This window comes from Saccopteryx leptura, chromosome 10 (genome assembly GCF_036850995.1).
Source record: "Saccopteryx leptura isolate mSacLep1 chromosome 10, mSacLep1_pri_phased_curated, whole genome shotgun sequence".
NCBI lineage: Eukaryota > Metazoa > Chordata > Mammalia > Chiroptera > Emballonuridae > Saccopteryx > Saccopteryx leptura.
In genome coordinates this window covers 11,146,572-11,161,260 of record NC_089512.1, presented here as the reverse complement: position 1 = coordinate 11,161,260, position 14,689 = coordinate 11,146,572, and the positions used below count along the sequence as shown (strand labels likewise).

At 47.4% G+C, this 14,689-nt stretch overlaps 1 protein-coding gene across 3 annotated transcripts in view; it reads right to left on the bottom strand.

The window, feature by feature from the left end:
• ANO10 (anoctamin 10) overlaps positions 1 to 14,689 on the bottom strand; it is a 129,172-nt gene that overhangs the window by 15,137 nt on the left and 99,346 nt on the right. The window contains exon 13 of one of the 3 annotated variants that reach the window (XM_066351904.1): positions 2,605 to 2,657. The exons of the other annotated variants lie outside the window; for them this stretch is intronic. Within the exon in view, the coding sequence (XP_066208001.1) occupies positions 2,652 to 2,657 (6 nt within the window). The 3' untranslated portion in view covers positions 2,605 to 2,651. The remainder of the gene's footprint in view (positions 1 to 2,604; positions 2,658 to 14,689) is intronic. 3 annotated transcript variants of the gene reach the window in all.

Sequence of the window (14,689 nt, the reverse complement as noted above, 5' to 3'; positions counted from 1 at the left end):
ACAGTGGTGCCAGATGGTCACACAGCTATCACATGAGCCCCAAGGGGAGGAGCCCAGGGGTCAGCCCTCCCTGCAGTCTCCACGAGAAGAGCTGCCCTGCGGCCATGCAGGCCCCCCAGGGACCGCCAGGTCCAAGTCCCCAGTTTAGCGTTAAGGACACAAGCTAAGTGTACGTGAACGGCCAGGCTGCCACGGCTGACCCCGTGCCAGAGTCCGGAGTGGGATCCAAGCCTCAGTTTCATAAACTCCTAGAGTGTTAGCAAAGGTCCCCTGACCTGAAGAGGTTGTCTGACTGCCCTGGCCGGTGGCACAGTGGATAGAGCACTGAGGTCGCCAGTGTGATCCCGGGGTCAACAGCTTGACCCCAATGCTGCCATCGAGCAGGGCATGTGAGACACAACCAGTGAGTACACAACGAAGTGGAACTATGAGCTGATGCCCCCCTCTCTCTCTCTCTCTCTCTCTCCCCCTCTCAATAGAAAAAGAAACAGAGAGAGAAATGGCCACTGTAGGTATTCTATCCCCAGAGGACATGTTTCTCTCCCTTCCCACACTTCTATGACCCCCAGGGACAGGGCCTGTCCCTAAGGATCCTGTGCTAGGATAAGGGCACCTCCTCACCTTCTTACCTCCTCAAGCATCTGTGCACGCACCACTTTTGGGATCCGCAGGTTGAGGGAGCTGAGGTCACTCTTTAAGGTGCACCTACCACAAGCGAGGCACTGAGAGAACACCGACAGGCCGCCCTCGGCCCACAGCCTGCGCCAGCACACGGGAGATCGGGTCGGGCGCGCCGACATGCGGGAGATCGGGCAGTGCACACTGGCACACAGGAGAAGGGCCCGAGCGTGCGCGCCGGCACACGGGAGAAGGGCCCGTGCAATGCAGGACAGCCTCACTGAGAGGGTGACCCGTGAGTATTAAAAGAGAAGGAACCATTTCCAGGAGCACAAGTGGACATGGGAACCAGAAGAATGAAGAGCGTGTAAGGCACAGGACGGGGTGTCCTGGGAATAGGACCCAGCTCCACGGGGCTGGAGAGAGGGACACGCGGCTGGGAACACAGCGTGGGGAGGGCCGGGTTTCCCTGGAGGGATGCGGAGATGCTGAGGATCTGAGCAGAAGCAGAACATAGATGTATGTTTATTTTGGGAGAGCAAGTGTGGCAGCCAACAGGAAACTGGGTAGGAGAGAGGAGAGATGGAGCAGGGAGACTAGCCCAGGTGGGAGGGTGAGAGCCATTCACATGTTCCTGACTACCGTAGTTCCACTATAAAATGCTGACAAAGTCCAGATACCATTTAAAGTCAAAAGTAAGGGACAGTCAAGTCCTAACCCTAGCAAAGGAAACCTCAAAACACAGCTGTTACCACAATGAGCTCTTCTTGGTCACAGAGTTCAAAGATGATGTAAAAAGCTGCTCTTAGTTCTTCTAAGGACTGATTTACTGACATGGGTCAGTTTATTTATTAAGTGTATCTCATAGGCTTTTTTTTTCTTTTTCTGAAGTTGGAAACGGGAGGCAGTCAGACAAGACTCCCGCATGCGCCCGACTGGGATCCACCCGGCAGCCCTCCAGGGGGCGATGCTCTGTCCATCTGGGGCATCGCTCTGCCGCAACCAGAGCCATTCTAGTGCCTGAGGCCACAGAGCCATCCTCAGCGCCCAGGCCAACTTTGCTCCAGTGGAGCCTTGGCTGAGGGAGGGGAAGAGAGACAGAGAGGAAGGAGAGGGGGAGGGGTGGAGAAGCAGATGGGCGCTTCTCCTGTGTGCCCTGGCCGGGAATCGAACCCGGGACTTCTGCATGCCAGGCCGATGCTCTACCACTGAGCCAACCGGCCAGGGCTATCTCATAGGTTTAAGTTACATTATTACTGCTCTTAATGATAATTTCTATACTTGTTAAAGTACCAAATGAGAATCGAGCCATAAGGGAAACCAGCAGTATATAAATATATATTGTGATTTTGAAAATGGGTTTGATTTTCAACTCGGTGCCTGCTCCTTTGAGGAATTCAAAGGTGTAATTTAAGAGTCTGGCAACTGAACAATTATAACCAGCACGTACAAGTTCACTAAGCAGGTATCACTTCCCAATCCAAGTGCCCTGTTTAAGAAGCACAGAAGGTACATTAAAGGTCTGCCGAAGAGCAAGTCAAACCTGGGGCTGAAACTCCTGGGCTCAGTGCTCTGACCTCACTCAAGTCAGCAGCGGGCACCCTACCCACAAGTCAGGACTGGGTCACCCTCCCACCAGCGCTGCACTCTTGTTTTCTGGCTGGGGATTCTGGACAGATCGCAGGGTGACAGTTTTGTGGCTCCGGGTATTTTTCTGAATAGTCACAGTCTCCAACACCCATCTTGCTTTCAGGCTACATTCACTAGGCGCTAGTCGCCAGTATTGGGTGAAGCTGGTCTAATCACACACATCACCACCACCACTGGCCAGGCAATACCCGGCATCCAGGAAGGAGGAAGGAAATGGGGCAGACCGTGGGGTCATGGCCGCCCGGAACGAAGGAAAAGATGCCCTTCCCTCCTCTGGTGCTGAACATCTATAGAGCTTTCAGAATCTTGCTTCTCCAGATGTACAATGTAGCTCACGTAACTTATGATTCATTGCTGCAGGGAGCTGGAGTGAATTTCACCAGTTAATTCTAATATACAATAAAAGAACAATTACAACCAAAACGATTCAAAAGCATATGTATGTTACATTACTAAATTGTAAGATAAAAACCAACCAACCCATATCTAATTTATATTTCACACTCGGAGTTAATCGTTAACAAAATATGAGGTTTAAAAAAAGCACCTTCAAAGCTAAGTGTCTCACCAGTGTTTTAAGGGGAGTTGACTTTTTACAACTTTTTACGTGACACTTGAATATAGTCTTTCCTTTTTCAGCATTATTATTCCTGAAGACTTGTCTTCTAAAAAGGACGTTTTGTGAGATTATCTACCATTTTCCTGCCTCACAGAATCTGCCACATTGAACATAAGCTGAGAAAAGGTAAAACAAAGAGAATAAGAAACTGCACAAGTTTTGTTTTTTAACTGTATTTTACTAAGTTGTTGCAAAAAGATTTTTCCTCTAAGTAATTTTAAATATGTCCTATTACTGTCATTTAAAAAATTTACTTTAAAACATTAAAATCTCCCTGCTGGTCCCACAGGGCAATGCTATCTGAATTCCTTTTATGACTGGAATATTGTGAGTCCCTCTGTATTTATATTTTCTTTGAAAAAAAACAACAACAATACAAACAAAAAACCCCCACACATTCCAGGCCTGCATGCAGCATAGTAAACTATTTTGATGTACTCTGAAAACCCTAAAAAACGAAATGTGCCTTTCGATCCACATTGTGTAATTGATGAAACTAGCAAGCCCTGTCCACTCACTCAGCCCCCTGGAAGCCCAGGCGAGCCCACTGCACTCAGTGCAATAGAGATGATATTGGTACTTTGAGTACAACATTGCTAGCTGTGTGGAAAAGATGTTTCCTGTGTTTTCCAGTGGGGAATACGATCCCAAGTGGTCTGAAGAGGAACTTTTCTCTGAAACTCTAATACATGGCTGCCGTTCTGCTAACCGGGCAAACAGAAGCCAACATCTTCCTTACTGGTTTGTTTACCTACGAGAAAAGTTCCACAACGTTCTACAGCAAATTGCTGGCACTTTTTCTTTTTCTCTGTATGCACCAGAGATCAATCATTATCCTCAACCCCCACGTCTAGAGTCTTGGGCAGTAAGTGTTCTAATTCCCTATCGCATGTACAGGCAGTGATGTGGGGAGGTGGGAAATTGGACAGGCACAAGTACAGTGTGACTACGATGTTAATTCAGCATTTACTACATTACAGATCAAAGCGGGGCACAGCCCACTGAGGTGCCAACCTTAATTTTCCTGTTAGGGAAACCTGCCTCCCTGTTGTATTTACATCCCTTCAGAGGCAGGTCACACTGATGCTAATTACTCTGAGAGTCCGAATGCGAACGGGTAGGGGTGAAGGCAGATTAAGGGAGACTTCATCCCTTGGAAAACCAGGAGAGTATCAGAGGAGTGAAGCTCAGTTTTAAAAAGCCATTCTATTTTTCTCTGGCTCTTTGTTCTTTAATCAAATCAGCTGAAATGAACCCGAAGAGCCTTGGAGAGCCGGCTGGCGGGAGCTTCCGGGGCTCCTGTCAGGCCGCTCCTCTCTGGAGGGGCGCCATCGTCACGGCGCTCAGAACAGCAGAAAATTTATACTTTGCCTGCAAACAAGCAGATGGTTTCATGTCTAATGGAGGAGCGTTTAAAGACGCCTCAGTCTGTATTTTAAGGCTCAGACACAACTGCATTTTGGAATTACTGTTTCTCAGAAAAATTAGTTTCACGGGGGTTCGCTATGTGACAACCAGCAGTTTCTTCCTGAGACTGCCACTGTGGTAAGATGTCATTAACTTATAAGAACTTAGTTTTTTATTCTCTCTACAGGTAAGCTGTTCGATGTGAGCATCTCGCATCTGTTGACGGAATAGGCCCAAGCACCGATTAGGGGAAGATGTACAGACAGATGCATTTTTAACTCATCAGCCCAAATAACAGGGGTATCTGAACCCTCACAGGCGACATCTGATGGCTCAAATAAGATTCTTACAGCTACGGATGGAAAAACAACCTGGCCATCAACGAAACATAAAAGGCTATGAAACCCACTCCGCCCTCCAAGGATAGGAACTCCCAACCACTCAACCACTTCTGAAAAAGTGCACATGGTTTGAAAGGGGATCAGTGGAGCGGAAGGGTGGTGGGGAACTCCGGGCTCCACGACTGGTGGCCAGTGCTGACGCGGCTGGTTTTAATAACATGTGGAGAAGGAGGCAGCTAGACATAACTGCCCAGACTCCTCCGGGTGGTCTCCCACAGTCCCAGGCCTGGCTGCTGACAACGGCCGAGAACACAGTCCACACGGCCGGCCGGCAGCAGACCAGCTGCGGCGAGCAGTACCCACTTCCCATCCCAGCCCACGCAGCTGTTACTGTTCCCATTCTAGAAGCACTCGAGCGCTTCTGAATCAACTGCTCATCTCTAGGGCCGGGGCTGCCTAAACCTTATGTATAACTCAGTCCTGGGTAAAGCATTCTTTTCTGATCAAATGAAAGAAACCATACAAACGGCGAAAAATCCTCTTTATTCCCAGCCTTGTTTGAACAATGGAAATTATGTGCAGGATGAGCGCTAACAAGTCTTTACTACGGGGAGCCAGAAGAAGAGCCCGTCCCGGGAGTAAAACGGTCCAGATATGCAGGGGCAGCTTCTGCCCGAGCTCTCGAACCTCCGCTGTCTCCTGCTTCTCCCCCCGCTCCCCTTCCTCGGGCAGAGTCTCCAGAAAAGGCCACGGGAGAAGACAGAGGTTTTTTTCTCCCTGGAGTGCGTGTGCCTTCGGTTTCTGGTTCAGTTTAGGGTGGGCTCCTTGTTCGCCCCCTAGCATGGCAACATTTAAGAGAGAACGAGTTTATGATCAGCGGCAGTCTCTCAGGAGAACAGGGAGTCAAAACAGCTGTGTGGCCACACTGGGGACAGCAGGATGCTGGCAGCAGGACCACATCTGCCTCTATGTCCGCCCTACCTGCTGTTACCCGAGAGGGATCCTGCATGTCCCCCAGCTCCCAAAGGGACCGGCTATGCCAGGGGGGCTTCACCAAGCGCGCCGGGCGGCCTGGGCCCCTGGCAGCTGAGGTGGGAGGGCTCTGAGGCCCCAACAACACGCCCCCCACCAGCGAGAGAGGGCGGCCTTCGTGAGGGAGGTCATCTCAGCACCGCTTCCCAGGCAGGAAGCTGGCGAACAGCGCCAACCGCTCACCGCACGGCCGGCCAGCGGCCATCGGGGAAGGGTTCAGACCACGTGCTCTGAAGACTGGAAGAAGAACCAGCAGAACACAAAAACAGATGCGTGAGCATCTGCAAAGATAAACAGAAGAAAAGGCAAGATAGTTTGCTAAAAGGAAATGAAGCAAAAAAGAAAAATAAATGAGAAGGCATACAGTAACACAAGCACAAAGAACAAAGGTTAAACAGAGGGCGGCTGGAGAGTCAAATTCAAAGAACATCCACTGTGCACTTAGACCCTTTCCTTTCTTGAAAAACCGAAAAATAAAGCCACATGAAGATGGGAAGTGGGGAAGGGAGGGGGAAGAGGGGAATGGCGACTGTCATCCACACAGAGCCCGCGAAACAGAGGCTCATTCTACCATGTTGGTCTCATACCATTATTCTTAGTAGAAAATCTATGCTCTGATTTATTTCAAATCTATTACTCAGTGAATTCTGTCACTGAAAGAGCAAAGACTAATCCTTTCAAGCAGGAGCCCAAGAACTATCCAACAAGAGTCCCATTGTCATTTTTGAAGGAAGGCCACTGCCCAATGACCTGACACCACTCTTCATTTCCAGAACTTCATTTGAAATCCAAATTCGTTTTGATTGATTTGCATTCCAGGAGACTTGGTTTTGGATAGCAACTAGCAACTATTTTTAGAAATCCCGGGCCCGGAGAACTCCAAGTGCTCATCGCCAGAAAGCAGGTAAGCTCCAAAGCACATGGTTACCTCTCTTCTGCAAGATCTCTGAGGACATAGTATGAAAATCATCTATTTCCAAGGATAGAGTATTAAAAAGAAGTATTTTTTATCTCCTAATAGTCAAGAAGTTCTTTGCTGCATTTAGCTGGGAATTCTGTGACTTGTCCCCATCTGCGCTGTGGTAGCAAATGGTGGCAAAGCCACAGACTTGGAGTTGCCAGCCTGGGCCTGACTGCTTGCTCACCCTGTGTTATGGTGCCCACTTTACAGAGGAAGAAACTGAGGCTCAGAGAGGTCTGGGGACTGGCCCAGGGATACTCAGTAACGATGAGCCTGGGATTCCTGAGACCTGTATACCTGATTCCGAAAGGATCCCCGGAACCCCCAAGGCATGCAAACCACCCTGCCTGCCCGGGCACATTTTATATACAATATTTTCACACAACCAAAATGCTTTATTTAAAGTCAGTGTTTTGGTATAGACTGTGAAGAAGCGCGACAATTCCTTCACCAGTTTCTTCGACTATAATTGTTTAAGCACATATCATTTTGCAGAAATGATCTGCGCACAGCTATCCTGAATAAAATTTAAATGCCCAGATTGATGTTTTTGGTAATTGTTTTCTACAACATACATTAAAAATTAGTGAACCCATTAGTCCAAGAAGTCAAAAAAAGCCATCTGGAGTTATTCTGTCTCCAATCAAAACAGTATCTATCACATGTGAAAGCAGGGGGGTGGGAGCTGCGTTCCCCAGACTTTTGGCAGTCCGTCCTCCCTCAGTCTGTGACTAAAACCAGACGTGCAAATTAAAAATATGCCTATCATTTTTTTCAAGACAACTCTACCAAATAGCCTGCATTTCTACCCACACAAACACTGCTAGAAGCAAGTTGAATGAAGAGGAGAATCTTAAGATCCAATTATTTTCTAAATAATAAATGAGGTGGGTTTTTTTTTCCAACTTGGTTGTTTTGGGGGGGGGGTAGGGGATGAAGTCAAGAATTTAAAGTTAGATTCCTGACAACATAGTCCCCTGGCAGATAACAACTGCCCCCTTTAGACTCTAAAAGGACAGCCACCAGTAAAAAAAATAAACAAAAACTCAAAAGTTTATTATGGAAAAATGCACTTCCTCCCAACTACAAGTTTCGGGTAGGAGAATACGACATTAAACAGGAGAGAGAAGATGGTGGGCTTCTGAACTGACTTCCAGGGTCCAGTGGCGTTTTATCAGGCCTGGCGCCCTGGTTTCGGCCACGGTCACCGTTTTCTTCACCCGGTCACAGCGTTTTATCTCATTCGTAAACGGCATCACCAAGGACATCCACAGAGAGCACAAGAGGCCAAAACCCAACACTAAACCTCATTTCCTGGTTATCCTGGCGAACTACAGGAGAACAATCCAGACCCGGTCTCTGAATCCAACCCACCCAGCACGCCGGGGAGGTGAGGACATGCACTCAATGTAACGGATCACAAGAGAGCTGTCCAAATACCCATTTCAGGTCCCAGCAATCAACACAGCAAGTTGTTTGTATTGTCAGTGAAAGCCCTTTCAGGGTGATTTCCAGTTTCAAAGGGATTTTAACGAGACGGCAAACTCACTGTTTTAGAACCTACCCTGTGCCAGGCACTGTGCTAGGTACTTAGTGATCTGATTTTTCTTATTGTCAAATTCTATCTGCTTCTCATCAAGCGCAAGAGAGGTAATGTGGGGGAAAGAAGGGACACTGGGAACAGGAGCCAGATTCCAGACCCTACACTGTACTTGGCTGACTTCCAGTTTCTGAGTCTGTTTCCTCAGCTAGAAAATGGAGGAGAGAAACCCGCCAGGCCTGTCCTCGGCCGCGGGAGGGTCACTGAGATGATGGCTTTGCCAGGGCTCTGCTGACAGCAGTGCCCAGAGTGAGTATTACTGCCCCCCAGGCCACAGTGAGGCAGGACTTGGTGGGTCCTTGAACGAGGGTCCCCCTCCCAGCAGTGAGTTTTACAGTCCAGTGTAAAGAGGAAGAGAGGCTCCAGGATGGTTCAGCAACAGCAACGGTGTTCAAGTCCGAAGAACTCTCTTGGGTGTTGCTGGGAGTACAAAGGTGCAAAAGAATTGAGGGGGAAACTGAGGCAAATCGCTAAATCTTTACTGGTTGCTACTGATGCAGGAAGACGTAGCCAAGAGTACATGGGGCTCCGGGGCGGAGACCTGGCTATGTGGCTCGGACTTCATGATTCATTGATGGTCTGGTTTCAGACAGAGCACCTAACAGTTTCCTTTTTCCTTTCAACTTCTTATTACATAAAAGTAGAGATTAATATAATGAATTCTCACATATCTGTCCATCAACTAGCTTCACCAACCATGAACTCACAGTCAAACTTGGTTCGTCTGTCACCCAGCCTCCTTTCCTGGATGATTGGGGCATTAGTTATCTTGTTATGTAACAAACTACTCCAAATTTTGGTGGCTTAAAACAGGCATTTCTTATCTCACACTTTCCATGGGTCAGGAATTTGGAAGCAGCTGGTGGCTCTGGCTCAGAGCCTCTGGTGAAGCTGTAGTTAGGATGTAGGCAGGACCTGCATCCTGAAGGCTTGACTAGGGTTCAAGGAGGGGATGGCCAACTACAGTCCATAAGCCAAATCTGGCCCACTGATTGTTTTTATAAATAAAGTTTTTATTGAAACACAGCCTCTCTCGTTTACGTTAATGTCTATGGGTGCTTTTGCACTACAATAGCAGAAATGAGGACTAGTGGTAGAGACTGCATGGCCCACATACCTCACATATTTACTATCTGACTCTTTACTGAAAAAGTTAAGTTACCAATCCTTAGACTACAGAATGTGCTTCCAAGATGTGTCACTCCTATGGCTGTTGGCAGTAGGCCATGTTCTAGTCACGGGGCTTCTCCTCTGGCTGCCCGAGTGCTAGTTTGCAACCTCGGGAGTTCCCTGGGTGAAATCTGAAAATGCACCCAGGCACAAAGGGCAAGGTGACGCTGGAGAAAAGAGGCAGACCATTCCAGCTTGGTAGGTGGCAGCTGTAATCAGCTAGGGGACTTACATACGAGGCCTGTCTTGGGAGGCTACAAGACGAGTGGCTCTCCGTACCAGCCCACCAGGGTCTAAAAGTTTGCATAGAGGCCGTCATGGGATTCAGTCATGTACACAGACCAGATGGGCTCAACACCACATGATTCTCTCAAGGCTGAGTCCTTGAAACAGCTCCCGGGAAGCTGTGGGAAGAGTGGGCAGAACGTACAATCCAAGGACGGGGAGGGGTGAGCTTCTGACTGCCCAGGCCCAGCTCAGACATCATGTTCTCTTGATGACTTCCTCTAACATTTGAGTCTCCACCCAACATGGCAGCAAGCTACCCAAGAGCAAGTGCTCCAAGAGGGAGAAGAAGGCAGGAGCCATCCGTGTTTCTTATGACCCAGTCTCAGAGGACACATACCAACATTTCTGCAGCGTTCTGTTGGTGACAGACACCAACCAAGATGCAAGGTGGTGTGGTACTCTACCAGGGAATAAATACTAGAGGGCAGGCAGGGACATTGGGGACCATCTTGGAAGCAGACAACCACAGTTAATGACACTTTCCTTAATCTATTAAATCAGTTTGGAACAGGATCAAGAGTTCTGGTTTTTTTCAACTCTAACATCTGACAATTATATAATGCAGGGAATTTCTGATAATTTATGTTTTTTCACTTCATCATAGAATGTATTCAATATTTGTTGCTGAATTTAAATATCTGTATTTTAATTTTGACTCACGTTATGAATTCAGTATAATTTATTATTTGTGTTCTTCAAGCTATTATTAATGAAAAGTGATTATTTTCCTTTAGTTGGGTAGTATTTCAAAAAGTTCTTAAATCCAAACCATTCTTGTTTTCTGCATTCTATTCTTGTGAGACAGAGGCAAATCACTAAATGTCCTGTTCTTAGGGATTTACTTTAAAGTCTAAATTTCTTAGTCTATCAACCATTATATTTTTATCCCATTCTCTAACGGTTTACATTCATTGCATAACATAATATTCAATCATATCTGAGGTTCTGTAGCATTGAAATTCAATGGAAAAATAATACTATTTATTGCACTAAATAAAAGATCTTCTATCTTAACAATTTACTAGTAATTAAAAACAAAAGTTAAAAATAAAGTCTTATGGTTTCCTAACATGGTAAGTACTCAATAGTGACTTCCTGAATCCTAAATATAACAGACAATGGATAATTTCAAAGTCAAAGGACTAGAATTTAGTAATAGAAAAAGGCACAAAAGAATGGGGCTTTGACTCATGTTATTTAATTAGACTTCTTCATTCAACAAATATAAATTCTGTGTCTAGAGTAACCCTGTCTTTAGGAAGCTTTTAATCTGGTGGTCACAGACAAATGTGTATCTTTCACCTTGATGAAGCAACAATATAGTCTTTCAATATCCTAGAACATTTGGTAAAAACAACAAGCAAACAGATGCATATATAACTGTCCAGGCATTTACCTGGAAAAAGGAGCTCTGCTCTTACACCTATTTTTGCCCTCAAGACAATGAGATTTTTAATCTCAAGGCAATGGAATTATTAATCTAGAACAGAATCTGATATTGGAACTCTCAAAACTTTTAATATCTTACCAGAATATATTTTTTCCTTTATAAATAAAGGTTTAAGCATTTCTGAAATCTCTAGAATTTATTATAGGGTGAGGGTGACTTTTATTCTTCACAAATACAGACACATTGTAATGACATGGTGAGCAAGGTCCAAAGCACGGGGTGTCACCTCCACGGCACAGTCCGCCTGGGGCCCTTCTGTGGGAAGAGTTGGTGCTGCCACACCCGTCCGCCAGCCCTGCTCCTGACCTGTCACACGCGGACTAGGAAAATGCTAAATTCTATTCTGTTTCCTGGCCTATGCGGTAATTTCTATAAGTGAAATCTGGTTCTGACTTGGCCATGTTTCTTACACGTGGGAAAATAAGATATACACATTTTCAATTTTTCTTAAAAAAAACAGGGGAATGGGTAGTAATTAAGTAGAAATCTACCAGCGATGACAAAAATGATCGGAAGCTTTCTAGAGCTTTAGGGAAGCATCTTATTTTAACGTCTGGATGCCTCTGTGTACCTCACAGAACTTTTTTCTAGTGAGAACTGAGAATGCTGGGAAAAGGTCTACACAACAAGTGTAAGGAAAGGATTGTTCCAAAGTCTGAGTTTGTGCAAAATAAACTACTGTACTTTAGAATTCTATCTGGCTTGATTTGGGGTTATTTTACAGTCTTTTTGGGAGCCACATTTGTTACTAATGTCAATCACAGTCTTTTGGGGGAAGAAAAGGGGGAATTTGAGCTTTCTCAAGGCTGGATGCAGGGTCCTTATAAAGTGCTCACATACAATTCCTCAGAATGCGCTCTCTTCCCTAGTGCTCCCAGAAAGGCATGTGACCTCACTGTTCCCATTTTTGCCAGAGTACCTATTTTGAGATTTTTCTTTTTTTGTCCCAGGACATCATTTGTCATTTACTTAATATATTAGCTTCTCAAGTAGGCAGGCGCCAACAAGTTCAGTTTGATTCAGTGGAGAGTAATCAGCGTCTACTGGGCATCAGCCCTTGCGCTGGGTGGGGCCGCAGCAGTGAGACGTCACCTGGCCAAGGGCAGTGAGGTGAATGCACAGAAATGGCACCGGGTCCCTCCCTCACACAGGAAGGGAAGGCTGCCCCCGGGGTGGGCGGCTCTGGGAAGCTGACGGCAGGGTCCTGAAGTCGCAGGGCTGGGAACCCAGGAGCAACACAAGCTGCCAGCCAATGGGAAGAGGAGGAAGTGGCAGGAGAGGCTGAAGAGGCGCCAGGCCAGCCAATGGGAAGAGGAGGAAGTGGCAGGAGAGGGCGGAAGAGGCGCCAGGGCCAGTACTGGTTACAGCGTTCACCACCTTTGAAGGAAGTCAGCATTGGGAATTGGAGATAAATCACGTGCAAATGGCCAACATACCCTCCCCACGGCCTGTTCTGAGGAGTCACCGCTCAGGCAGAAGGCTCAGAATGGTGTCTCGCTCATGAGTCCCCTCGCCAGCTCTCACTACCCTCCGTTATTATTACTGTCCAACCACTCAGGTCAAGAAAAAAGTCAGGCTGCCACAAAGGTGGGACTGTGACTAGTCATCTAATGCGGTTTTATGGTACCATTTTATCCCAGAATTCCTCCGGGTTAGCCCAGTGATGCAGGGCACCCACGCACAAGGTGGTCCTCCCCTCCATCACCATCGCCATCGTGTCCTCTCCACCTGCCCTGCCCTCCTCCCACTGTATCTTATTCACACTGTCTCACTCCAGCCTCACTTGACCCTATAGGGAGGCACCATTTTCCTTGGATTCGTTTCAGTGTTGGGGACATTATGACACAGAAAGATGAAGTCACTCACCTGGAAGCTGCACAGCGCTGTGAGACAAACACCTGGCACAGGACAACATGACAGACCGGTTCAGAGGGCCACCCGAACTCCCGAAACACTAAACTCTGGTTTACCTTTACCTGCGCCTACAGGGCTGGGACCTGACTCGTGCTGGGAAAGGGACCACCTCCGCCCCAAGGACCTCGGCCCGCACTGCCCGCCCCGGGCTTTCTCAGAAGCCAGTTCTTTATGTGGATGCAACATTTCATTCTGACAGATCAACGTGATTACATACTCAATAGTCAAAGACTTGAAACCCTGACTCTGTGTGGAGCTTCTAACTTTCCATTAAAAATGCTTATTTACCATAACTTGAAAGCACAGATGCAGGGAAAGAAAAGTCCAGAGGCTCCCAGGAACTGCTGGGATGGGTTAAATACACCTAACCCTAGAAAACAAAGACCTCACTTCATGCAGGCTGGCCAGTGCCTGCCCTGTCAAGGGTCCCAGTCCGATCCACAGCCACTGAGGGCTATAATTAGCATTGTGCTATCCTCTCAGAGTCCTTTTCTTGTTCTTTCAACTGATTTCCTAGGCTGTTATCTTTCTCAAAGGCTCCGTTTGGACCCAGCCTTGGCTTCTGTGGGTGCGGCTCCTGCTCCCGCCAGGTTCCGGGCTCCCTCCAGGCTCCGGGCTCCCTCCCTGCTCAGGGAGGGCTGGCTGCCCAGGGGCCAGTTCAAGTGGCCACTTAACAGAGGGCGTTGTGTCCCTCCAGGCCAACCCACCCAGCGACTCCTTTCTATTTTTAATTGGATCTTAAAATTACTGCGAGTTGAATAAATCAATTTGAAAAGAAATAAAAGGGAATCACTAAGATGATTTTTACTGTCTAGAATTCTTTGTAAAGGTCTCATCGCTGAAAATGCCCTTTGAAAGCAAACAGCTGTATGTCCCCGGCCTGCCTCGCTAAGTAGATCTATTTTGCCCACATATTTAGAAACACCGCAGTTTCCCACCCGACACTGAAGAGAACTGCTTTCTGAGCCTTTGCTCATCACTCCCACCCTCCCTGTGCCCCGCCACACCCAGAGGGACCGGCCACTGCAGAGATGAGCAGGGGGACCCAGAGCACTGCTCCACGTGGGCTCCGGGCTCCTGCGGGAGAACCTCCGAGGTGCTGAGTGTGGGCGTGCACCGTGGGAGCCTTCCCACACCCCATGTAGTCCAGCCTTTCTTTAATAAAACAACGCCCGAGGGGCAAAGAGGCTACCTGGCTCATTCCAGTGGCTAAACTTGGCCTAGAACTCCCCTGTTCTCGGCAATCACCAGACCCTGCCTGGGTCTTCCCCGAGGGCTGGGGCATGCAGCAACCGGAAGGGTTCTATAAACGTAGGTACCTGCCCCCCACCTCAGATCTAGGGAACAAGACACTTCAGGACATGGGGCCCAGGCACATATATTTTCCAAAAGATCATTCAAGATGCAAAGCCCAATTTAAGAACTCTGATGACTTCAATTTGTCAAGTGTGTGTTGTATATAAAATGGGAATCGAAAGGTAGCAATTCAAATGTAAGTTGATCATATGTAATAATTTCTATTGACAAACTTCCTGTCGATTTCTGGCCACTCTATAGTGAGTCTGGAGATAGGCTAGGCACTAATGAGACCTGTCCCTAAACCTGCCTTCAATAACTCCGTTTTTGATCTGGGTCCTGC